Source organism: Mesoplodon densirostris, chromosome 3, assembly GCF_025265405.1.
Source record: "Mesoplodon densirostris isolate mMesDen1 chromosome 3, mMesDen1 primary haplotype, whole genome shotgun sequence".
In the NCBI taxonomy this organism is placed as follows: domain Eukaryota; kingdom Metazoa; phylum Chordata; class Mammalia; order Artiodactyla; family Ziphiidae; genus Mesoplodon; species Mesoplodon densirostris.
Genome location: NC_082663.1, coordinates 64,483,710 through 64,509,288, shown reverse-complemented (window position 1 = coordinate 64,509,288; position 25,579 = coordinate 64,483,710). Strand labels below are relative to the sequence as shown.

The 25,579-nt window shown below is 37.8% G+C and overlaps 1 protein-coding gene across 2 annotated transcripts in view; it reads right to left on the bottom strand.

Moving 5' to 3' along the window:
* JMY (junction mediating and regulatory protein, p53 cofactor) overlaps positions 1–25,579 on the bottom strand; it is a 68,690-nt gene that overhangs the window by 4,478 nt on the left and 38,633 nt on the right. The window contains exons 3-10 of one of the 2 annotated variants that reach the window (XM_060093085.1): positions 24,165–24,315; positions 19,736–19,905; positions 16,982–17,147; positions 16,309–16,496; positions 13,693–13,779; positions 3,226–3,330; positions 1,459–2,050; positions 98–405 (exon numbers count right to left, since the gene is read on the bottom strand). In XM_060093085.1, the coding sequence (XP_059949068.1) occupies positions 101–405; positions 1,459–2,050; positions 3,226–3,330; positions 13,693–13,779; positions 16,309–16,496; positions 16,982–17,147; positions 19,736–19,905; positions 24,165–24,315 (1,764 nt within the window). In that variant the 3' untranslated portion in view covers positions 98–100. The remainder of the gene's footprint in view (positions 1–97; positions 406–1,458; positions 2,051–3,225; positions 3,331–13,692; positions 13,780–16,308; positions 16,497–16,981; positions 17,148–19,735; positions 19,906–24,164; positions 24,316–25,579) is intronic. The other variant, XM_060093086.1, reaches the window with a different exon arrangement.

Genomic DNA, 25,579 nt, shown 5'->3' with positions numbered 1-25,579 from the left:
ATAATGAACCTCAGATTCAATGAAATATAACAGACCTCATCATCCAATACAAAAGCTGTATTACTGAACACTACTGAAGAAAAGTAAGACCATTTACTTGTTAGTTTTCCCAGTCTGTGCAAGGCAAAGCCTCCTCTTCATCCTCTGACTCAGGGGACGCTTCTTTGATTCTTCTAAGAGCTTCATGGATGCTCCGTGTTAGAGGGTCCGTGTCGGGCAGAAGTGTGAAGGATTCTCTCAAAACTTCCTTCTGTACCTTCTTCAATTTTACCCCCTTCCTTATTTGTGCCAAGATATTATTATCATCTTCATCAGGAAAAGGAGGCAGAGTTCGCTGTTCAACCTTTCTCAGATGAAAACTACCGCGCTTCAGGGAAGCTAGCACCTCATCCATGGGTGAGCTCACTTTAGAAAATGAAAGAGAACAATTACGATTGCACTTCGAGCCAGGAAGTGTATAACCTCCAGACTTTAGGACTGTGATAGCCCAGGATGCTAAAAACACATCTGCAGAAGGGACCATGAAGCATGGACACAACAGTGCCAGAACACAGGGGATACTAATTATGCTTGTTTAAAAAAAAAAAAAATCCCAAGACCCAAATTCCATGTCAGGCATTACTGGTATTCCTATCATTTCCCATGTGAGAGAAGTGAGCAGCCTGGGGGCTGGGGGGTGATCTTTAGTATTATTACGGGTGAGACTCCTAAAGAGTTTCCATAATGCAAAAGTCCAATCTAAATTTGGACAGTGACTGGACTGCACATTTAATTTTAAAAAATTAAATTCTGGTTCATTATGGTGACACTGTGTGTGTGTGTTTTTTTTTAATAACTGCTTTACAAATGAAATTCTACTTGGGCTATGGTAAGAAATATTTTATAGGATGGTCTCTCAGATTAAAATGTAATATACAAATAAAATGTTCTCTCCATGAATGCTAAAGCTCCTAAGGGCCAAAATTATTTGCTGTTTCAAAAACATCTTTATTAAGGCATATCTGACATGCAATAAATTATACATATTACTCCCTATTCTTCTTTGCTTCTTTATAAAAGATATGCCAGGGTCCTCAATAAATATGTAGCCAAATGTTACATGGTTTTGCCAATGTTCTCCTGACCAGATAGCTTCCCTTTTCTTGTATTTCTGAGATTTAAAATCATATTGTAACACAAAAGGAGCCACATAATACATGTTACCAAACAGATCAAGTCAAAAGATATAATTTAAAAAGCATCCCTAAGAGCTCAAGCAGGTCCATATTTGTGTCTGTACACATTTGCAAACATGGGTTGGTAAGAATTCTGCCATGCTGAGACCCTGAAAACCTGTTTGCTATCAAATAATGTCCAAAAATAAAATGTTTAAAGCTTTGTAATGTCCTAGGAAATAAACAGTCCTTTAACTACATGCCTCAGTCAACAGATGAACTCAAAAATCTTTTTTTAACTCACCTCTCTTCCTCTGCAAACCTTCAGCAGTCTTTTTGAGCTTCTTCCTGGCACTGACGAGCTGGCTGCTGTCGAAGAGGTGTGCTGAGGGGGCACTAGCTGACTCTGGGATCCTCTTCTCGTTCCCCTCCACTCTAGGCAGACCTTCCTCCAGTGTCTCTGGGGCGCCGTCCTTACCGACAGGCAGAGGCGGTGGCGGTGGGGGAGGAGGAGGTGGCGGGGGAGGTGCCGGAGGAAGAGGTGGGGGGAGTGGATCTGCTGTGGCAGAACCTAGTTTAGGGTCAATCTTATTCAGAAGTGGAGGAGATGCGGCGGGAGGCAGTTCAGAGGTAACACCACCGGGAGGTAACGAAGTAGCTTCAAGTTGTGCTGATGAATTGTCTTCAAGCTGTGTGAGGCTTTGGGCTTCTGTTGTCTGTGATGACCCGAGCTTGCCCCTTCCTTCCTCCACTCCCTCACTCTTCTCTTCTACCTGTAGCGCTCCTGGCAGAGGGTCGCACTGGTCTTCACAGGACACGGGACTGGCTGCACTTCTTCTTCTTGCGTGAGCCAGTCGCAATCTGGTTGATTTAAGTATGACCTGGCCTGGGTATCTCTAAGAAATCAGAAGTTATTATAACTGGTTACATTACAATTTATGAACAAATGGCTGTTTATTTTCTCCCTCCAACGCAAGATTTTATTTTAGAGCTTTTGTGATTTTTCAGGGAAAATATACTGAAAACCAAAATACCAAAATGTAATACCTTACAAATAATTATCACCAAATTCTTTATTATTTGCTTATCATCAAATCCTTCTCCCCTCTTATCCACTTAAGAGGTCAACCGTTCAGAATTACCACATGATTAAAGAAAGATCCTTAGTGAATAAAAGTACTAATTTAAATGGAAAAATAGTAGCAGTGTAAAATACAAAACAAATGATGTCAAACATATATATGCTATTGGTATGCAGAAAGCTAAAAAACTATTAGATTCTTACATGTATTTTCAAACGCTTACAGATAAAAAATTAAAACATTAATGTTCCTCAAAGGGTAACATGGCATTTTTTAAAGCTCTGAAAACAAAATACGCATTTTATGATAGAATAGAAGGAGAATGAATAAAATTTTTTGGAGTACTGATACACAGAACTCTCATTCTTTTACTATGGTAAAACCTAGCATTAATACATTTGGCAGACAACATTTTCTTAACACAAAGCTTATCCATGTGTTAAGGACCCCATTCCCACCCACCCCCACTCTTTCACCTGATCAAAAGCTCCCTTCACCTATAAGGAGACCCCTCAGAATAAAGAGTAGAAGTAAGGCTCTTGAGTGCTGCTAAGAAGCAGAACTACCTAGTTTAAGCACATTCCAAGGAAATGCTTAGCTGCTGTGATATCAGTGTCCAGAGTCATGGATAAGCCTGGCAAGAGAACTGCTGAAGCATTTCTCACATATGTTGATCCACCCTCTAATTCTGCCATTGGTCAGATTATTACCACAGGGTTGATGTACACAGAATTAATAACAAGTTGATGCTTAAAATGGATAGTCAGTTGTGAACTAACTTTATTAAATTCAAGAGGAATCCAGGCTTCCCAGAGGCCCTGACCATTCCTCTTCTATCACTGAAGTGGTAAGCCAAGGACTGCCATAACTAAAATTGTTTTCTAGATAATAGAGGGAAAATCAAGTTTTTCTCATAAAAGAAATCTTACAATAGGAGTATATATGTAGCTCTGTTTAAAAAGTAATGAAAAATAATAAATTGACCATACTTTTACTACCTGTTTAAAGGTTCGAAGTCTATCCAGTGTTCTTTGTCTTTCTTGGCTAACCCAGGCACTTTTTCTTTCCTCTTCATCATGTAATTTTTCTCTTTTCTGGTAAAAAAAAAAAAAAAAAAGTAATTCCATTACGATGTGTCCCATTATATTTTATCATTAATAGAAAAAAAGAGAGTTCTCCCAATATGTAAGCTAGATTACTCCAAAGAACGATGTATTAAACAATGTTTTGTGGCATGAAACACTATCAGTTTTAATTGAAATTATACTGTTGTTTCACTTTCTGCATGACCTACCAATTAAAAGATGTTTACTCTGTAAAGTAAATATTTTCTCTGAACTGAAAAATGTTTCATCTTTGGGGTTCTGGCTTGAACAATTTAATTATGCAATACTTGTAACTGCTATATTCTGCTAACTCAAATAGCTGACCTTAAAAACAAAAAACAACCACTTGGGTGGTAATTTAGATATTATATATGGGTTAAGCCTGATGTTCTGCAGATAATGTCTACTATTACTGAACCTGTTCCTCTTGCCACAAATCTAAGTGTGTGTTTTAATACCTCATTCAATTTTTTTCCTTCCCATTCCCCAATCCCAAACCTCTTTGATTTTGTATTCCCAAACTGGATTAACAGTATCACCACCCACCCAATGTTGGCCAAGTTAAACATGAATTGCTCTTTCTAAAGGAAAGAAAGTGGAATTCTTGGCAGGAGGATAAAGAGTGGGAGTAGTGCTTTTGACAACCTCACTACTGAGGGTCACGTGACATACAGGTGGTTACCAATTAGGGAATGCATTGAAGAGTGCCACGATGGCCAACCACGTCCCCAGAGAGATGTAACTATCACATACAATGCAGATTGGTTCCACTTTCTATCTCTTGGTGAGGTGGGTTGAATCCTTTGTATATAAATCAGCCCATGGAACTCATGGTCAGGGTGCAGGGGGGTGCCAAGGGTGAGTGAAGATTAACATTCTTCCATCTCTTCTTATGGCAGGTCAAGAAGACCTTTTCCCTTTAGAGAGCTCTCACTTGGGGAGTCTTAAGAGAATTGCAAAGGCCATTTATTAGTAGATAAAAAGTCACGTATCTCTCAGTAACAGTCCCAGATTGCTATATATAATCCTAAAGGTTTCCAGATGGGAAATTAAAGAAGATATGACCTGAGCTCTTCATTAAAAGAAATAAAGGTCCCATGTAGGTTCTGTCCTTTATAGAGGAAAGCCCAGAATGGCTCAAGGACACAGTGAGGCAAGAACTTATCCCAACTCCTCACCCCTACTGCATACTCAGTTCCATTCACATAGCTGAGCCAACAAAAGGAAGGAACTGAAAAACTCTCATATTTACATCTGGTAACCACCTGGAATTGGGAGTGAGCTTGTACTTTCTCACACCGGGATACATGCCATGGGATATTCAGGGACAAAGGGTCTTCTAAGGCCTATCAAGTAGCACTGGCTCAGAGATGAAGAGATTTTTCTATACCTTTCTATACATTATCTAATGAATATAGTGCTTAGTACTTGAGGAAGAAATTAGTTGTCTAAGAGATATTCAGCATTTTCAAACTGTGAATCTGCATTTCTAAACATAATATACAAATAGCTGAATGTGAAGTTCAGAAATAAAACTGATCAATCATTTTGCTGGTCTGTCAGCTGGTATAACCAGAGTCAGATCATACTATTATCTAAATGGAAAGAGAAAGTTTCAGACATGTTCAGGCATGAACTGATGGGTTTGTATGGACTTTTCATAGAGCACAGTATTGTATTTAAGAGCCTAGTGAGTAACAGGCCTGTGAATATCACCTCTCCCCCTCTGGCTAGCTTGGGGAAAGTTATTTAAGGAAGATAATTTACCCTTTTGTGCCGGCCGGGGCCGGGGGTGGGGTGGGGTGGAGGGTGGGTAGGGAATACTTACTAGATGGTGCTAGATGGTGACACAAGGGGCTTTGAGTTTCTGCTAACATTGTTTAACAAGCTGGTGCTAGCTGTATGCATATGTTCATCTAGTGAAAATTAAAACTTATGAGCTGTACACTTGTGTGTGTGATAAAGGTGGTTTAAAACCAGATTTGATCTAAGCCAACTTTCATTTTCCTCTAGCTTTGCATGTTAAGAAGAATTGATGATTAATGGATTCATTCTCCTACAGTGAGGTATTCCACCCAAAGTCAGTAGTAGGCAAAATTATAAGGCAGATGACATTCATCTTTGAGATTCCCCCAAATATCAATTTCCTCTTTTTACTCATCTTTGCCACATAAAACTCTTTGAGAAAGGATTTGATACTCATTCATTCTAAAAGGCTAATTAGTTCCTCCATCCATAAAAATATTGGCATTTTATCAGAATCCAAACCTTCATGCAATAAGGAACGCATTCTAAGTGTTGGAGTTTAATCGCAAGCTGACAGAGCAGGTGCAGATGATGAGGGTAGGAGGCATTCCTATTCATCTAACTCTTAAGCTGGCCCACAGTCTGACTTTCCTTACAAAGCAGTTCCTGGCCCATGAAAACAGTACTGAACAATAAAAATACAATAAATTTGCTGTTGATTTAAGATGAATCTTACAGTTTACGGGTAGTATGGCTATTACCCGTGTTTAAATTCGTGTTTAAATTCAAGACTTTTAGCTAATATGTGCCGAAATGAGCTTGAAGGATAACATCAAAACCCCTATGGCAGCTAACATCATTCTTAATCACAACAAATTAGAAGCTTTCTTAAGACCAAGAAAAGACAAAGAAGTCTCCTCCCACCACTCTTTTTCAACACCCTACTGAAAATCCTAGCTAACACAATAAGAAGAGCAAATAAAAGGTATAGAGACTGCTACAAAAGAACTAAACTGCCTTTATTTGCATAAGACCTGATTGTCTATGTAGAAAATCTCAAAGAACCACCAAAAAAGCTAGTACAACTAATACACAATTATAACAAGTTTGCAAGGTACAGGGTTGACATATAAAAGCCAACTGCTTGGGAGGATCCCATATGCCGCGGAGCGGCTGGGCCCGTGAGCCATGGCCGCTGAGCCTGCGCGTCCGGAGCCTGCGTGTCCGGAGCCTGTGCTCCGCAACGGGAGAGGCCACAACAGTGAGAGGCCCGCATACCGAAAAAAAAATAAAAAATAAAAAAAATAAAAAATAAAAAAAAAGCCAACTGCTTTCTAATGTAACAGCAATGAAACACTGGAATTATGAACCTTTTATATTACCCCTACAAAACTATTTACATTACCACACCCCAAAAAGTAGATAAATTTAGGTATAAATCTAATAAAATGTGAACAAGATCAATGAGGCAAGCTGTAACTCTTAGAAAAGAAATCAAAGAAAAACTAAATAAAGAGATATTCCTTGTTCGTGTATAGGAAGACTCAATACTATTAACATATCAATTATTGAGAGGGCAGACAGCAGAAGCAAGAAGAACTATAATCCTGCAGCCTGTGGAACGAAAACCACACTCACAGAAGATACACAAGATGAAAAGGCAGAGGGCTATGTACCACATGAAGGAACAAGAAAACCCCGGAAAATCAACTAAATGAAGTGGAGACAGGCAACCTCCCAGAAAAAGAATTCAGAATGATGATAGTGAAGATGATCCAGGACCTCGGAAAAAGAATGGAGGCAAAGATCGAGAAGATGCCACAAATGTTTAACGAAGACCTAGAAGAATTAAAGAACAAACAGAGAATAAAAAAAACTGAAATGAAAAATACACTAGAAGGAATCAATAGCAGAGTAACTGAGGGAGAACGGATAAGTGACCTGGGAGACAGAATGGTGGAATTCACTGCTGTGGAACAGAATAAAGAAAAAAGAATGAAAAGAAATGAAGACAGCCTAACAGACCTCTGGGACAACATTTAAATGCACCAACATTCTCATTATAGGGGTCCCAGAAGGAGGAGAGAGAGAGAAATAACCCAAGAAAATATTTGAAGAGATCATAGTCGAAAACTTCCCTAACATGGGAAAGGAAACAGCCACCCAAGTCCAGGAAGCACAACGAGTCCCAGGCAGGATAAATTCAAGGAGAAACATGCCAAGACACACAGTAATCAAACTGACAAAAATTAAAGACAAAGAAAAATTATTAAAAGAAACAAGGGGAAAACAACAAATAACATACAAGGGAATCCCATAAGCTTAACAGCTGATTTCTCAGAACTCTACAGGCCAGAGGGAGTGGCATGATATATTTAAAGTGATGAAAGGGAAGAACCTACAACCAAGATTACTCTACCCAGAAAAGATCTCATTCGGATTTGACGGAGAAATCAAAAGCTTTATAGACAAGCAAAAGCTAAGAGAATCTAGCACCACCAAACCAGCTCTACAAAAAATGCTAAAGGAACTTCTCTAAGTGGAAAACACAAGAAAAGGACCTATAAAACGAACCTAAAACAATTAAGAAAATGGTAATATGAACATACGTATCGATAATTACCTTAAATGTGAATGGATTAAATGCTCCAACCAAAAGACACAGGCTGGCTGAATGGATACGAAGACAAGACCCATATATATGCTGTCCACAAGAGACCCATTTCAGACCTAGGGACACATACAGACTGAAAGTGAGGGGATGGAAAAAGATATTCCATGCAAATGGAAATTAAAAGAAAGCTGGAGCAGCAATACTCATATCAGAAAAAATAGACTTTAAAATAAAGACTATTACAAGAGACAAGGAAGGACACTACATAATGATCAAGGGATCAATCCAAGAAGATATAACAATTATAAATATATATGCACCCAACATAGGAACACCTCAATACATAAGGAAAATGCTAACAGCTATAAAAGAGGAAATCAACAGTAACACAATAATAGTGGGGGACTTTAACACCTCACTTACACCAATGGACAGATCACCCAGACAGAAACTTAATAAGGAAACACAAGCTTTAAATGACACAATAGACCAGATAGATTTAATTGATATTTATAGTACATTCCATCTGATAACAGATTACACTTTCTTCTCAAGTGTACACAGAACACTCTCCAGGACAGATCACATCTTGGGTCACAAATCAAGCCTCAGTAAATTTAAGAAAATTGAAATCATATCAAGCATCATTTCCGACCACAATGCAATGAGATTAGAAATAAATTACAGGGAAAAAACCGTAAAAAACACAAACACATGGAGGCTAAACAATACGTTACTAAATAACCAAGAGATCACTGAAGAAATCAAACAGGAAATCAAAAAATACCTAGGGACAAATGACAATGAAAACACAATGATCCAAAACCTATGGGATGCAGCAAAAGCAGTTCTAAGAGGAAAGTTTATAGCAATACAATCCTACCTTAAGAAACAAGAAAAATCTCCAACAATCTAACCTTACACCTAAAGGAACTAGAGAAAGAAGAACAAACAAACCCAAAGTTAGTAAAAGGAAAGAAATCATAAAGATCAGAGCAGAAATAAATGAAATAGAAACATAGAAAACAACAGCAAAGATCAATAAAACTAAAAGCTGGTTCTTTGAGAAGATAAATAAAATTGATAAGTCTTTAGCCAGACTCATCAAGAAAAAGAGAGGACTCAAATCAATAAAATTAGAAATGAAAAGTAGAAGTTACAACAGACACCACAGAAATACAAAGCATCCTCAGAGACTACTACAAGCAACTCTATGCCAACAAAATGGACAACCTGGAAGAAATGGACAAATTCTTAGAAAGGTATAACCTTCCAAGACTGAACAAGGAAGAAATAGAAAATATGAACAGACCAATCAAAACCAATGAAATTGAAACTGTGATTAAAAATCTTCCAACAAACAAAAGTCCAGGACCAGATGGCTTCACAGGTGAATTCTATCAAATATTTAGAGAAGAGCTAACACCCATCCTTCTCAAACTCTTCCAAAAAATTGCAGAGGAAGGAATACTCCCAAACTCATTCTACAAGGCCACCATCACCCTAATACCAAAACCAGACAAAGATACTACAAAAAAAGAAAATTACTGACCAATATCACTGATGAATATAGATACAAAAGTGCTCAACAAAATACTAGCAAACAGAATCCAACAACAAATTAAAAGGATCATACACCATGATCAAGTGGGATTTATCCCTGGGATGCAAGGATTCTCCAATATACAAGTCAATCAATGTGATACACCATATTAATAAATGGAAGAATAAAAAGCATATGATCATCTCAACAGATGCAGAAAAAGCTTTTGACAAAACTCAACACCCTTTTATGATAAAAACTCTCCAAAAAGTGGGCACAGAGGGAACCTACCTCAACATAATAAAGGCCATATATGACAAACCCACAGCAAACATCATTCTTAATGGTGAAAAACAAAGCATTTCCTCTAAGATCAGCAATGAGACAAGGATGTCCACTCTCACCACTATTATTCACCATAGTTTTGGAAGTCCTAGCCACGGCAATCAGAGAAGAAAAAGAAATAAAAGGAATACAAATTGGAAAAGAAGAAGTAAAACTGTCACTGTTTGCAGACGACATGATAGTATACATAGAGAATCCTAAAGATGCCACCAGAAGACTACTAGAGCTAATCAATGAATTTGGTATAAATTCGCAGGACACAAAATTAATGCACAGAAATCTCTTGCATTTCTATATGCTAACAAAAAAAGATCAGAAAGAGAAATTAAGGAAACAATCCCATTCACCACTGCAACAAAAAGAATAAAATACCTAGGAATAAACCAACCTAAGAAGGTAAAAGACCTGTACTCAGGAAACTATAAGACACTGATGAAAGAAATCAAAGATGACACAAACAGATGGAGAGACATATCATGTTCGTGGACTGGAAGAATCAATATTGTGAAAATGACTATACTACCAAAAGCAATCTACAGATTCAGTGCAATCCCTATCAAATTACCAATGGCACTTTTTACAGAAATAGAACAAAAAAATCTTAAAATCTATGGAGACACAAAAGACCCCAATAGCCAAAGCAATCTTGAGGGGAGAAAATGGAGCTGGAGAAATCAGACTCCCTGACTTCAGACTATACTACAAAGCTACAGTAATCAAGACAATATGGTACTGGCACAAAAACAGATATATAGATCAATGGAACAGGACAGAAAGCCCAATGATAAACCCATGCACCTATGGTCAACTAATCTATGACAAAGGAGGCAAGGATATACAATGGAGAAAAGACAGCCTCTTCAATAAGTGGTGCTGGGAAAACTGGACAGCTACATGTAAAAGAATGAAATTAGAACACTCTCTGACAACATACATAAAAATAAACTCAAAATGGATTAAAGACCTAAATGTAAGGCCAGACACCCTCAAACTCTTAGAGGAAAACATAGGCAGAACACTCTATGACATCAATCACAGCAAGATCCTTTTTGATCCACCTCCTAGAGAAATGGAAATAAAAACAAAAATAAACAAATGGGACCTAATGAAACTTCAAAGCTTTTGCATAGCAAAGGAAACCATAAACAAGACCAAAAGACAACCCTCAGAATGGGAGAAAATATTTGCAAATGAAGCAAACTGACAAAGGATTAATCTCCAAAATTTACAAGCAGCTCATGCAGCTCAATATTAAAAAAACGAACAACCCAATCCAAACATGCGCAGAAGACCTAAACAGACATCTCTCCAAAGAAGATATACAGATTGCCAACAGACACATGAAAGAATGCTCAACATCGCTAATCATTAGAGAAATGCAAATCAAAACTACAATGAGATATCATCTCACACCGGTCAGAATGGCCATCATCAAAAAATCTACAAACAATAAATGCTGGAGAGGGTGTGCAGAAAAGGGAACCCTCTTGCACTGTTGCTGGGAATGTAAATTGATACAGCCACTATGGAGAACAGTATGGATATTCCTTAAAAAACTAAAAACAAAACTACCATATGACCCAGCAATCCCACTACTGGGCATATACCCTGAGCAAACCATAATTCAAAAAGAGTCATGTACCAAAATGTTCATTGCAGCTCTATTTACAACAGCCAGGACATGGAAGCAACCTAAGTGTCCACTGACAGATGAATGGATAAAGAAGATGCGGCACATATCTACAATGCAATATTACTCAGCCATAAAAAGGAACAAAACTGAGTTATTTGTAGTGAGGTGGATGGACCTAGAGACTGTCATACAGAGTGAAGTAAGTCAGAAAGAGAAAAACAAATACTGTATGCTAACACATATATATGGAATCCAAAAAAAAAAAAAAACGGTCATGAAGAACCTAGGGGCAAGATGGGAATAAAGATGCAGATCTGCTAGAGAATGGAGTTGAGGATATGGTGAGGGGGAAGGGTAAGCTGGGACAAAGTGAGAGAGCGGCATGGACATATATACACTACCAAATGTAAAACAGATAGCTAGTGGGAAGCAGCCGCATAGCACAGGGAGATCAGGTAGGTGGTTTGTGACCACCTAGAGGGGTGGGATAGGGAGGGTGGGAGGGAGGGAGACACAAGAGGGAAGAGATATGGGAACATATGTATATGTGTAACTGATTCACTTTGTTATAAAGCAGAAACTAACACACCATTGTAAAGCAATTATACTCCAATAAAGATGTTAAAAAAAAAAAAGAAGTTGTGGTACATATATACAAGGGACTATTACTCAGCCATAAAAAGGAACGAAATTGGGTCATATGTAGAGATGTGGATGTACCTAGAGACTGTCATACAGAGTGCGGTAAGTCAGAAAGAGAAAAACAAATATCGTATATTAACACATGTATGCGGCATCTAGAAAAATGGTACAGATGAACCAGTTTGCAAGGCAAAAATAGAGACACAGGTGTAGAGAACAAATGTATGGACACCAAGGGGGGAAAGCGGCACAGGGGGGGATGAATTGGGAGATTGGGATTGACATATATACACGAATATGTATAAAACAGATGACTTATAAGAACCTGCTGTATAAAAAAAAATAATAATAATATTAAAACAAACAAAAAATACACTCTGCTCTTCGAGATAATGTCAAAGAATGAAAAGGCAAGCCACAGATTAGGAGCAAGTATTTGCAACAGACATATCTGAAGGGGGCTGTTATCCACAGTAAGAAAACAAATAATCTAATTAAAAATGAAAAAAATATCTGACACTTACTAAGAAGAGGTACAGATGGTAGATAAGCCTTGTGAGACCATGCCCAACATCCTACACCATTAGGGAACTGCAAACTAAAACAACTACGAGGTACCACTACACACTTATTAGAATGGCTATATTCCAAAACACTTACAACATTAAATGGAGGATGTGGAGCAAAAGGAACTCTAAATTCATTGCTAGTGAGAATGTAAAATGGTACAGCCACTTTGGAAGACAGTTTGGCAGTTTCCTACAAGGTAAGCATACTCTTCCCATAAGATCCAGCAATCATGCTCTTTGCTATTTACCCAAGAGCTGAAAACTTAATGTGCACACAAAAACCTTCCCACATTATCAGCTTTATTCTTAAGTGTCAAAACTTGGAAGCAAGATGTCTTCACCAGGTGAATGGACAAATAAACTGTGGTATATCCAGACAATGGAATATTGTTCAGTGCTAAGAAATAATCTACCATGCCATGCAAATACAAAGAGGAACCTTAAGTGCAAATTACAAGTTACATAAGCCAGTATGAAACAGCTACATATATGGTTCCAATTAAACGTTAGGGGGAAAGGCAAGACAAAAGATCAGTGGTTGCCATGAGTTTGTGGAGAAAGGGATATGAAAAGGTGGAGAACAGGGAATCTTTAGGGCAGTGAAAATATTCTGTATGATACTATAATGGTGAATTCATGTCATTATATATTTGGCAAAACCAATAGAATGTACAGAACTAAGGATGAACTGTGGACTTTGGGTGGTAATGATGTGCCAATGTTGGTACAGACTGTAACAAATATACCACTCTTGTGTGGTACTGCACTGGTAGAGGCAGCTGTGCTATAAGGAAGTATATACACAATTGGGCCTCTGAACCTGTGGGTTCCACATCCTTGGATTCAAACAACCTCGGATTGAAAATGCTCAGGGGGCAAAAAAACCACAGAAGGTTCCAAAAAGCAAAACTCGAAGAATTTGCCTACTGGCAACTACTTACATAGCATTTACATTATATAAGGTATTATATGTAATCTAGAGATGAAGAATATAGGAGGACGTGCACAAGTTACATGCAAGTACTATGCTGTTTTATATAAGGGACTGGAGCATCCACAGATTTTGGTGGGGGGGTTGGGGGAGTTGGAAGGGCAGGTGTCCTGGAACCAATTTCCCCATGGACACTGAGGAATGGCTGTACAGTGACTTAATGCTAACATCTAGCTATAACATTTTCTTATTCTCTACAGATTTTATTCACTTTGAGATACATAAAATTCAAAGTTTTATTCTAGGCCTTCCAGAGTGCAAACTTACTAGTTGTACTGTGTGGTGGGTTCTATATTCATCTTCACTCCGAAGGCGCTGTTGGAATTTTTCGTTGTGTTTTGCAATACAAATTTCCTATAAATACATGAAATATGTTTTAATATAAGTGAAACTTGAAAGACTCAAAATCTAATTCAATTTGATAAATTAAATTTTAATCTTAACATATACCTACACAGCAAAATATCAAGTAACCCACCTCTGGTTTCTCACCCAGAATATCGAAGCAGCATAAGCCAAATAATTAGGATCTTAAAAGACTTTTATTAAACTACTTAACGTCTGTAGAATTCCTGATTTCTCCCTTTTTTTGGAAGGGAAGGAATGGGGCATGGTGGAGTGGAAGGGGGGTGTACCTAGATAATCTCAAAAGTCTCTTTCAAATCTGAAGACTGTGGCCAGAAGATTCTAAGTATTATTGTACTCTTTAAACTAGTCTGAGCAAAAAAGGACACATAACTCTTGACTTAAACTCTGTTTCTTAAGTGCTTTCTGATGAATTAAAGAACATGATTTTGCCCGGATTGGTTTAAACAATATCATGAAATCTGAATCTTCTGACCATAGACTTCAGAGCTAAAAAGAGACCTTAAAGACTAGAAAGTACAATAATAGTATGCTACAGATTTACATGAAAATAATATTAAGAGATATGTGCTCTTTACACATACCCTATCATCTGGCAACCTCCTAGTGGCACCATGCTAAGTCTTCATTTTCTCTGGGTCCTTCTGGAGAAGTCCTCCAGATAAACATTAATTTCTAACACTCTCACAGCTATACCAAAAGATTACTCTTATAACCTCATTAAGTCATACATGAATAACCTTTCAGGCCAGGAAGCTGTATTTTATTTTATTTATTTATTTATTTATTTATTTGCGGTACGCGGGCCTCTCACTGTTGTGGCCTCTCCCATTGCGGAGCACAGGCTCAGCAGCCATGGCTCACAGGCCCAGCCACTCTGCTGCATGTGGGATCTTCCCGGGCCGGGGCACGAACCCGTGTCCTCTGCATCGGCAGGTGGACTCTCAACCACTGTGCCACCAGGGAAGCCCAGGAAGCTGTATTTTAAAGCAGCTCTTTTATCTCCTTCCTATCTTTACCCACACTGCTTTGACTCTACTGCCTAGTAAGTACTGATCACAGATTGAACCTGTCCAAGGCAGTCTCCAAGGGGGAAAAGTGGCATGATATAGTGATATAATGGCTCAGGCTTCCAAGTCACACAGACCTAAGATAGTATCCTACTTTGACCTATACTAGCTGCTTTTCCTTAGGTAATTTATTTAACGACTGGAAGCCTTAGTTCCCTTGGTTATAAAATGAGGATACAAGTCTACAATTCCTTATCAAGAATAGAACTCAGATGTGTTTCAAAATTAATTTTTTTTTAATTTTAGAAAGGTGATATGTTGCATATACCATCTATTGCCCAGTAACTCCAGCAGGATCTTGACACAACACCTCATATGTCAAGATCCTGCTGGAGTGATGTTTTTGCAGTGAAACAGATGAACAGTCAAAGTAAGTTCGACAAAGAAATGTTCAGGTCTGGGTTTGCCACCAAATCAAGTATCAGAATGCTTTTTGGCTACTGGGAGAATAAAAGAAGATAACATACATAAAGAACAATGTTACTTCTAGTATTCTTCTTGAAAAGTTTAATCACAAAGCACATACCTCAAGTCCTCATGGCACAGCCAGAGACCGTCTTTGTTCTTTCAAGAGGAGAAGCAGGGCATGATTTACTTATAGCCAGAGAACTACCCCTGGGTATGAAATTCTATTGTGGGTGCCAGATTAACCGCGGAGCCTGTGACCCTGGGGATGCTGACATGCAGACCACAAGGAAGGTAGGGTGCTGTTACAAAGAGAGTCATTCTGATCTTTGGTAAAGTATGATTGATCTTTCTTCTCAGAACAGTGTTTCTTAGTTCCTCTCTTTCCAGCCTTCTTTTGTCATTCCTCCTTCCCCCTGCCATTCTGTCACCTAAGCCATTGGATTTGGGGGTCTGGGGGCAGGGAAAGGGGAGGACAGGGGGTAAGACCATTCAGAGACCCTTGGCTGTGTGCTGTAATAGGTCACAGCAGATCAGAGGCTGCGGTGTAAATGGGCAGAATCTACAGGGCTGAGTTTCCCTACCTCAGATTTAGTTTAATATAAGAATGAAGAGTGAAGAATATAGATTAAATTGGTATACATTTTTATATATAACTAACAATTTCCTTGAAGACTGAGGTAAGAACAAGTCAACTTAATTGTAGAGCATCCCTGGCCTCCTTAAAATAAAAAGGAGCTGGGAATTGCATTACATGGAATCCTGTAGTCATGATCAGAGTCACCTTTGGGTGGCTGAGGCAAATAGCATATCACCACTGGCTGTTCTAATGTGTTTAAGAGGGTAATGCTCAGACAACCATATAATGTCAATATAATGGCCCAAGTATTGAGAAGATATAACTCTTACTCAGTTTTAAAAGGTATGTGTATTAGTGACAAATTGGGTTAGAATTATTGGATATGGGTCAAAGATTAAGTAATGGAATAAAAGCAAGATGTAAAATTAAGGTTATATTCAATAAATATGTAACCTATTATACCTTTTTATTTCTGAGGTATGCTTTCTTGGCTGAAACCCGTCCACGTCTTGCCTCCAGCTGGCGTGCTTTCTGCTGAAGTTTCTGTAGCTCTTCTCTCTGTAAATGCACAGACACTGCCATCTCTTCCTTCTCCAGCATGGCCTCCATGCTTTCGTAAGTGTCATAGTATACCACTTCATCTCTCTTTTCTGTTACAAAACAGCAACAAGGGGTGGTGGTTAAGAGCATGGGCTATGGAGCCAGACAGAACAGGGCTCTGATCCACCCACTGATTCTATAACCTCAGGCAAAGCCATTACCCCTTTGTAAAATAGTGATTAGGAAATATAGCTCTTAGGGGGAATGTGTGTGCCAGTGTCTGGCACATAGTTAAGCGCTCAATGTAAAATGCCAAGAACCTTGTCTCCCAAATAAAAAATTTGAGAATAGAGATTCTGGCTGAAGCAACAAAGCAAGTTACTTACAAAATAAGTAGGAAGGAATAACATAGTTGCACTGCTACATCTACTAAATCACTTGTTTGACTTTACATTAAGTTTTCTTAGCCTCAACAGAAGAAATAAAACTGGTGTCCACGTACATTTTCCCTATATATGCAAACAAATACATGGGGAAATTCCATCATTCATTCAAATGTATTTTTGTGGACTTATGTACTAGACACACATCATACCCGATATAAGTCTTTTGATGCTTTCCAGTTGTGCTGTCAATAGTAACTCTTCACACTTTAAGATTTCAAACTGCACTTCATACAACTGAAGTTGCAGATCATAATAATCAGCTTCTAATTGATCCAACTGAGCAATGGCTTCTGTACCACCCTGCAAACTCTGCATCTGCATTGAAAACAAAAATAAGAACATATCTAGTTTGAGAGAACAAGAAATTAAGCTATGATTAGAAATGAATACTAACTAATCAGACAGGATAAATCCATGAAGCAACTGAACACCAGCAGACAGTGTGGGATCAGAGGCTCGTGTACAGATAATTTAAGAACCTACTAAAATTTGTGTATAAAGCTGTGTGTACATGTATATTTTTCTTTGAGTACAGTGTTCCTAGCTTTCAAATTCATAAAGGGACAAGAGTCTGTGACTTAAAAGAGGTGAGAATGACGATAATCAAGACTCGGTTAAAAAGGAATAGTACTTACTCCTAAGTGTGGTTAAAAAATTTTTAAGTCAAATGTAGTTTTGCTTGCCTGGGTGATATTTAATGTTTCAGCGTTACTTTAGAAATTGTTTAGTGTTTAGCATTATACCATGGCAAATACCACTATCACATCAGGAAGACGTTTTTGTTTTTAAAATAACCTAAGGAGATGTGACATATCAACATTTTTTTTAAAGAACACAAGTCTCCCCATAATTTAGACCACAGAGTAGTACTGTACTATAAGGCAAGGGATTTGTTTGGGATGGGCTTAATAAATCACATTTGGTCTGTTTCTCCTGAGTCATGTGGTCATGTTAAATTAATGCTAATAAAACTAGTGCAGTCATCACCACAGATATATATAAAAAGCACAACGCATACATTGTATCACTCAACAGGCATAAACCTGGCAAGAATGACTAACTGACAGCTTTACCAAATCCTTTGAAGAATTCAAACACAATCAAGAACATTCAAAAACAGACTATTAAGGTACCATTAAGGATAACCCCAGGGAAAATGACCCCACAGATAAACATGCCAGACTCCCTGGCCCATTTCAGCCTCACCCTTCCTCTACCATAGGAGACCAATTCCAGTAAGAAATGTTCTTGCAATAGCACATAGTTATAAATCTTACCTCAGCAGCTCTTTTAGGCACCCTATGTTGTCATTACAATTCATCCTGGTTAGAATAAAGCTAGTCAATCGATGAAGACAGTGGCACTCTATTTCAGTCAATAAAATGCTAGCATTTCAAGTTTTAAAGTTCAAGACCTTAAGAAAATTCCAGATACCTAGTAACATAAAGGAGAAAGCTAACTAGAAAAGAAGATTAGAGTGGAAATGCTTCAGGTGAAGGAGAGATGGAGCTGAAATCTGTGAAAAGATTCTGAATAGTCTGGAAAAGTTCAGAACAAGTTCTAATTTTTCCTTTAACAATAGTAGCAAATCAGAAAATGTAAGGGAAAAATAAATCCATTAACAGATCTAAATCCATAATTTAAATTCCATTAACAAAAAGATCTTTCTAGATCGTACCCTTAAAATATTATAGATTACCTCATACACTATTTTTTAAACAAGAGTTAGACATGCATATGCACATTCATAGAATATATTTTACATAAAGCTGTATTAATAAAAGCAGTGATGGCATTTTGTTCTTCTCTAGAGAATATACAACTTTCAAAAATACATACTCAATGTATTTAGAAGCCAATGTGGTCAAGCCACAGAATGGGAGCAAATATTTGCAAATCATATATTTGATAAGACTTGTATCTGGAATATGTAAAGAACTCTTTCAATTCAGTGATTTAAAAAACCCAATTTTAGGGAGTTTCCTGGCAGTCCAGTGGATCCCGCAAGCCTAGGAGCACAGCTCCCCCACACACAAAAAATTTTTTAATGGGCAAATGACCTGAATAGACACTTCTCCAAAGAAGATATATAAGTGGCCAATAAGCACATGGAAAGATACTGGACATAAATGCCATCAGAGAGAGGCAAATCAAAGCCACGAGATACCACTTCACACCCACCAGCATGGCTATAATAAAAAAGACAGTGTTTAGTGATAACGTAAAGAAAGATGTGGAGAAATTCTATCCTTTGTACACTACTGGTGGGAATGTAAATGGTACAGCTGCTTCGGAAAACAGTCTGACAGTTCCTCAACAGGTTAAATTGCATTTCACGCCAAGATAAATGAAAACCTTGCACATGGATGTTCATAGCAGCTTTATTCGTAAAGCTCCAAAAGTAGAAAGAACCCAAAAGTTCATCAACTGATGAATGCACAAAATGTGGTGTGTTATTTGGCCAAAAAAAGTAAAGTAATGATGCATGCTACAATACGGATGCACCTTGAAAACATTACACTACGTGGGGGGAAAAAAGCATTAAAAAAATCACATCTTTTATGATTCCATTTATATGAAATGTCCAGAATAGCAAATCTATAGAGACAGAAAATAGTTGCCTAGGTGTGGGGAGGACCGAAGGGGAGATAGGAAATGAGTGCTCCTTTTTCTTTTAACAGTTGCTGCCTACAGTCATGCTGGCATGCTGTGAAAATGCCATAACTCTAACTCTTCTATCAGAGGCCCCATTGTGAAAGTTATCATCATCTCATGGAGGTAGTGCAAAATTAACAACTGCCTGTAGAGTCAGAAAAATTTAAGTCTTATACCAAAAAAAAAGTCAAATAGCACATCTTACTTAAAAAATTTTTTAAATACATTTTTCTCATGGCTTTTGTTACCTCTTCTTTTAGTGCATGTTTCCTCTGTTCCAAACAGATCTCTTTAGCTCTCATCATCTGCAGAGTCTCCTTAGAAACTGCATACTGGAGTTTTTCCATACGTTCAGCGGCTGCTGCCCATGATGCTTTACCAAATTTCTTCTGATCTGCTCGCATTCGATCATACACAGCTATTGATAATTTTTAAAAAGACATTGAGACATTAAGACATGAAACAACTTGATACTGAAGAATTGAAAGTCTTAGATTCCACTGATCACACACTCAAAGATAAACACACAAATCCTACCCTCATGATAAACTACCTATAACAGCTCTAAAATATAATTCAACAGTATCTTAGATTCTCTCTAATGTCTCCAATAAGAATTTTAAATAATCATTCTCAGAAATGACTTTCTGAAGAAGAAACTGAGTTTGCAGGTTAATTTTTTAACTTACTTAAAAAAATACTCCTTTCACATTGTCCAGTGTTATTAAATTTCTAAGTTTCTATAAAACTTTATTCTGTGACGGTTTATACTTTTTCCTAGGTATGTTAGTTGAAATCAGAACCGTAACTATTAAAGGGTATTTAAAAATTATTTAAATTCATGTACTTTTGAGTTCTCCAAACGTATTTTAACGATATGACGTAGGATGAAATAAATCCTAGACATTATCATGGAGCTGATTCTGCTAAGGTTAGTGCTGGGCTTAACTAACTAAGCCCCAAAGAAGACACCCAACTTCTCCTTGCCACCACACAAAAAAAGGAAGAACTTTTTAGTTTGCCACAATAGAGGCCTCATTCAAGAAACATTTCTTGACAATCAAACACCTAGTATCTTCCAGTTAAAGGAGTTTATCACTGATAGTAGCATGGTGCTGGCTCAGCTTGGGTCCTTATACAAATGAACCCAACCATCCTTATGACCCTTATGCCTAATAGGTCAGACATGCTTTAACTACCATAAAAGAGTCAGGCAATCTGATTATGCAGTACCTAATGTAGTCTTTAGATCAGTGTACATTCTCTAGTAGTTTCTTTAATACATTCAGAGGTAAGTGATTAATACTTTTGTAATGCTACTATATCATAACCCTCTTTGCAAGAAGTATCTCAGTAACATTTGCCTCAATTTTAATTTTTTTACAATAATATGAGTACATACTTGAAAATTAAAACTGTACAGAGAGGCTGATAATGGAAAAGAGCAGTTTCTCATGCTCAGCTCTCCCCCCACCCTTAGTCCCAATGCCTAAATGCAACCAACTTGGAACCTGCTCCTAGGTAGTTACCTCCATTCAAGAACGTTACCATTTCTTGATTTAGTCTTAAAAATCTGTTGAGTTCTTACGACAAATGAGCAATCTACTTACTCAGAATCTCCTCTCAATATAGTTCTTTTGGTTTCTCTGGTTTTTCTTTGGCCTTTAAATGCTAACATATTTGAATATTGATCTGATCCTTTATTTTAGGGTTTCTAACAAATAATAACTACTTCTGTTGCTTACATATCAAATGAGTCTGCCATTTTAAATCTCTATCTTTTAAAAATGTATGATAATATTTATGCAACCATAAGATCAATACAGTAGTGTACTGTAGGGGAAAAAATAACAGCAGGGGGTTTGGAGTTAGACAGCTTGGAGCTAAATTCCCACTTCTACCCATCAACATGTAACTTTCAGAAGAAATTTAACTGTTCTTGGGCTAAATTCCCTTGAATGATAAACATAAGGAAATACAGTACCTCCTCGGAAGACTTGTGGAAATTAAATGAGAGAATAATAGATATTTAAATGTTTCTCTCACTTCACATGGCAATATTAATCAAATACATGGTCTGTTTTGTTTCTTCTCTCCCTCATGCACATGCGACCACAATCACTCATATTTATACGATGTTGTGTTAATTTCAAAGTGCTTTTTCCAAGTGTTCTATTTATCTGCCCAGCAATCCTATTAGAATACGCATGGTATGCATTATCAACACCTTCAACATAGATATGTGAAACTTGGTGACTTAAGACCAAGGTTACACACCTATAAAAGGAGAGTTATATTAGTACCCAAGTTGCTTAAATACCTAGTCTGCTGCTTCTATCATTTTTACCTGAACTTGTAATCACAGCATATAGTCAGACATTCTGCATAATCAAAAATAGTCTGGAGGGGCTTCCCTGGTGGCGCAGTGGTTGAGAGTCCGCCTGCCGATGCAGGGGACATGGGTTCGTGCCCCGGTCTGGAAAGACCCCACATGCCGCGGAGCGGCTGGGCCTGTGAGCCATGGCCATTGAGCCTGCGCGTCCCGAGCCTGTGCTCCACAACAGGAGAGGCCACAACAGTGAGAGGCCCACATACCGCAAAAAAAAAAAAAAAAAAAAAAAAAGTCTGGAGCCTTATCTCTTGCTTCCCACTTAAGGACTGTGTCTGTGGAACAGTTCCCTGTCCTAATTCAGTCTCAGGTTGTTACCTACCACAAGAGCTAGTCAATACTTTGTCTTCCAACATCTTTAGATAGAATGTACTCTTCTGCCTAATTGCTGCTCACTTCACCTGGAGTTATTTTCCAACAGCTCAGGAATATGAAGATAATGTAGAAAATTATGAATACAGAATGCTCGGAATACCCCTAGAACAATACTGGAACATCTCTAGAACAGATTCTTGGGCTTCCCTGGTGGCGCAGTGGTTGAGAGTCCACCTGCCGATGCAGGGGACACGGGTTCGTGCCCCGGTCCGGGAAGATCCCACATGCCGCGGAGCGGCTGGGCCCGTGAGCCATGGCCGCTGAGCCTGCACGTCCGGAGCCTGTGCTCCACAACGGGAGAGGCCACAACAGTGAGAGGCCCGCGTACCGCAAACAAACCAAAACAAAACCAAAAAAAAACCAGATCCTTCTCTCCTTCTGCTGGCAAGAATAAAGATTCTTGCTAAGATGACTGATAACATTAACAGGATAACAACCATGTAATAACACCCCATGGTGATCATTATATGTAAAAAGCTCTGAAGGTAACAGTCCTGGTGTTTACAAGGAATTATGTTAAATTTGTTTAAAAAACTTTAATGTTCTAACATACATATACCTGTCAGAAAAGGGCCCATTTAAGATGTTTTTAAAAGCTAAGCAGTAAAATTGGGCTATACCTGGCTTTGCATAAGGAAGGAAATAAAGGCCTATTTTACTCCTCTTCTAATATATAGAGAATACAAGGAGATGTTATATAGATCAATAGGGGGAAAACAGCCCAATAGAAAAATAGGCACAAGACAGTAACTGGGACAAAAGGAAGGATATGCAAATACCAATTACTACATGAAAACAAGAAAGATGAACACTCAGTAATAACCAAAGAAATGCAAATTTTAAAAACATGGTACTACTTTTCATCTATTAAACTGTTTTTTTTAATGACAATGCCAAATTATGGTGAGGAATCAAGGAAAGTATTCTCATTCAGCACAACTGCTTCAAGTGAAACTTTTAAGGAAACATGGATTTTTGCTGAAAGAATAACCTGAATAACTACTTTAATGCCAGGTATACAAATAGAGAGATTATTAAAATAATGAATAATTTAAACTGCTTCTCAGGGAGTGGTGGAACGATTTCTGTGGCCTCCTATGGAAGGGAGTTGGAAGGATCGGACCTTGCCAGACAGACCTTGCCAGATGTATCTCTTCATTTGGCTTGATTTGTATCCTTTATAAATTGTAATGTTAAGTATGTGTTTTCCTGAGTTCCGCGAGCCACTGTAGTGACTAAATTTGTAGTGACAAATTTAGGAACCCCAAATTTGTAGCCAGTTGGTAAGACGTACAGATGGCCTAAGGACACCCCAAATTTGCAAGTAGTGTCTGAAGGGCAGGGAGTCTTGCTGGTGACTGGGCCTTTAAGCTATGACGTCTGTAACTGTGAACGATTATTGACAGAATTGAATTATGCTATACTAATACCCATCACTTTTAATTTTTTTAAAGGTGGGCTATATGTAAACACATATGCCTAGAAAAGACTGAAAGGATATACCTTAAAGGATATACCTTAACTTGTTAATAGTGGTCGTCTTCTTTTTTTTTTTTTTTTTTTTTTTTGCGGTACGCAGGCCTCTCACCACTGTGGCCTCTCCCGTTGCGGAGCACAGGCTCTGGACGCGCAGGCTCAGCAGCCATGGCTAACGGGCCCAGCCGCTCCGCAGCATGTGGGATCCTCCCAGACCGGAGCACGAACCCGTGTTCCCTGCATCGGCAGGCGGACTCTCAACCACTGCGCCACCAGGGAAGCCCAATAGTGGTCTTTAACTGCTAGGATTATGAGTGGTCTTTAATTCTTTTCTATATAACTATTTCGAACATAAAATACTTAAACCACTCATTTTTGAAAATACCTCCATCCATTTTGAAAATACCTAACAAAAATAATTCTACTGGGAAACTCACCTTTTTGAGCTTTAGCTGTTATTTCAAAATATTTGACAGTAAGATCTTGAATGGACAGCACAGCCATATGAGCTTTCCGCTGCCAATCAGCATCTTCTTTTTGTAGACTTTCAATTCTTCGGGGACCCAGGTAATCATTCTCTATAGAAATCTGTAAAGAGAAAAAAGAAAAATGGAAAAGATCATTTCTTTCTCTCTTTTAACATTTACTGAACGTTTATATATCAGGCATTGTGCTTGGTACTAAAAGAAAGAATACTTGTTTTTCCCTGCTCTGCAGTAGAAGCTATCAATTTACAAAACAATTAAATTAACAATAATGTTGAAGACAGCTGATGCAGAAATTGTTCCCCCTTCCTCCTCTATCTTCTTCTTCATCATTCCCTCTTCTATATATAAATAAAGGACATATAATAAAATGTTTAAGACTGATTATTTTCAAGTGCTGCGATGAGAAATTTATTTCCTCCTTTACGATAATTATATTTTCAGGTTAAGAATTATTTGTGCCAATAAAATGCTTATTTAATCATTGGCGTAAATAAATAAAATAAGATTGGCAATATATAAAAATCAGCCTATCTGCCTACTGAAGGACTCTGGATATTAAGTAACAGAAAAACTGGCTATGTATTATTTATAAGAGTCACAACTAAAACAAAAGGACAAAGGAAAGTTGAAAATCAAATGATGGACAGAGGTATGCCAGGTGAATGTCACAGAAGTAACAATATCAATATTAAAGTATAGAAAAGTGCTAAACCGGTATGTTAATATGGAAGAAAGGTACAGTCCAGGAAGAACAGCAATAGACCCTCTGTACTGCTTTACCACATATTGAGAAAGAGACTTAAAACTTAAACAATAACACCATATTAGGATGATGGGGAAAAAATATTATAGAGAAAAATGTTAACCCACCCCTGGCACACTTAAAAAAAATTGATCAAGTTATCATACACCACTAAAAAATTATAATGAATTTCAAAAGTAGAAATAATGCAGGTCATAGTCTCTAAACAGTACAATAAATAGAAATCACAGGAACAGTCTAAAACAGTTGATTTAGTCTTGAAGCAACAATATACTGCTCCTTAAGCAAATGAAATCTTCCAGAAAGAGGGAAAAACATATGAGCACTCACTGTAGTGCTCAGCACACACAGAACAATTAATTAGCAATGTTAAGGGGACAGTGGCAAGGTAGAGGAAGAGGTCAAGAATGATCCTAGGGTTACTGGGAAAAAATATGTACATGGAATTGCCAAGGATTTCATTTTGCATACTAATTTTAACTTTGCAAGTCATGTCCAGAGATATAAGCTTGGGTACCCTTGACACACTAGAAGACATTTAAAGCAACGAGAGTGAGTGAGTTCATGTAAGGAATTGTAATAATATAAGTAGCAAGATTCA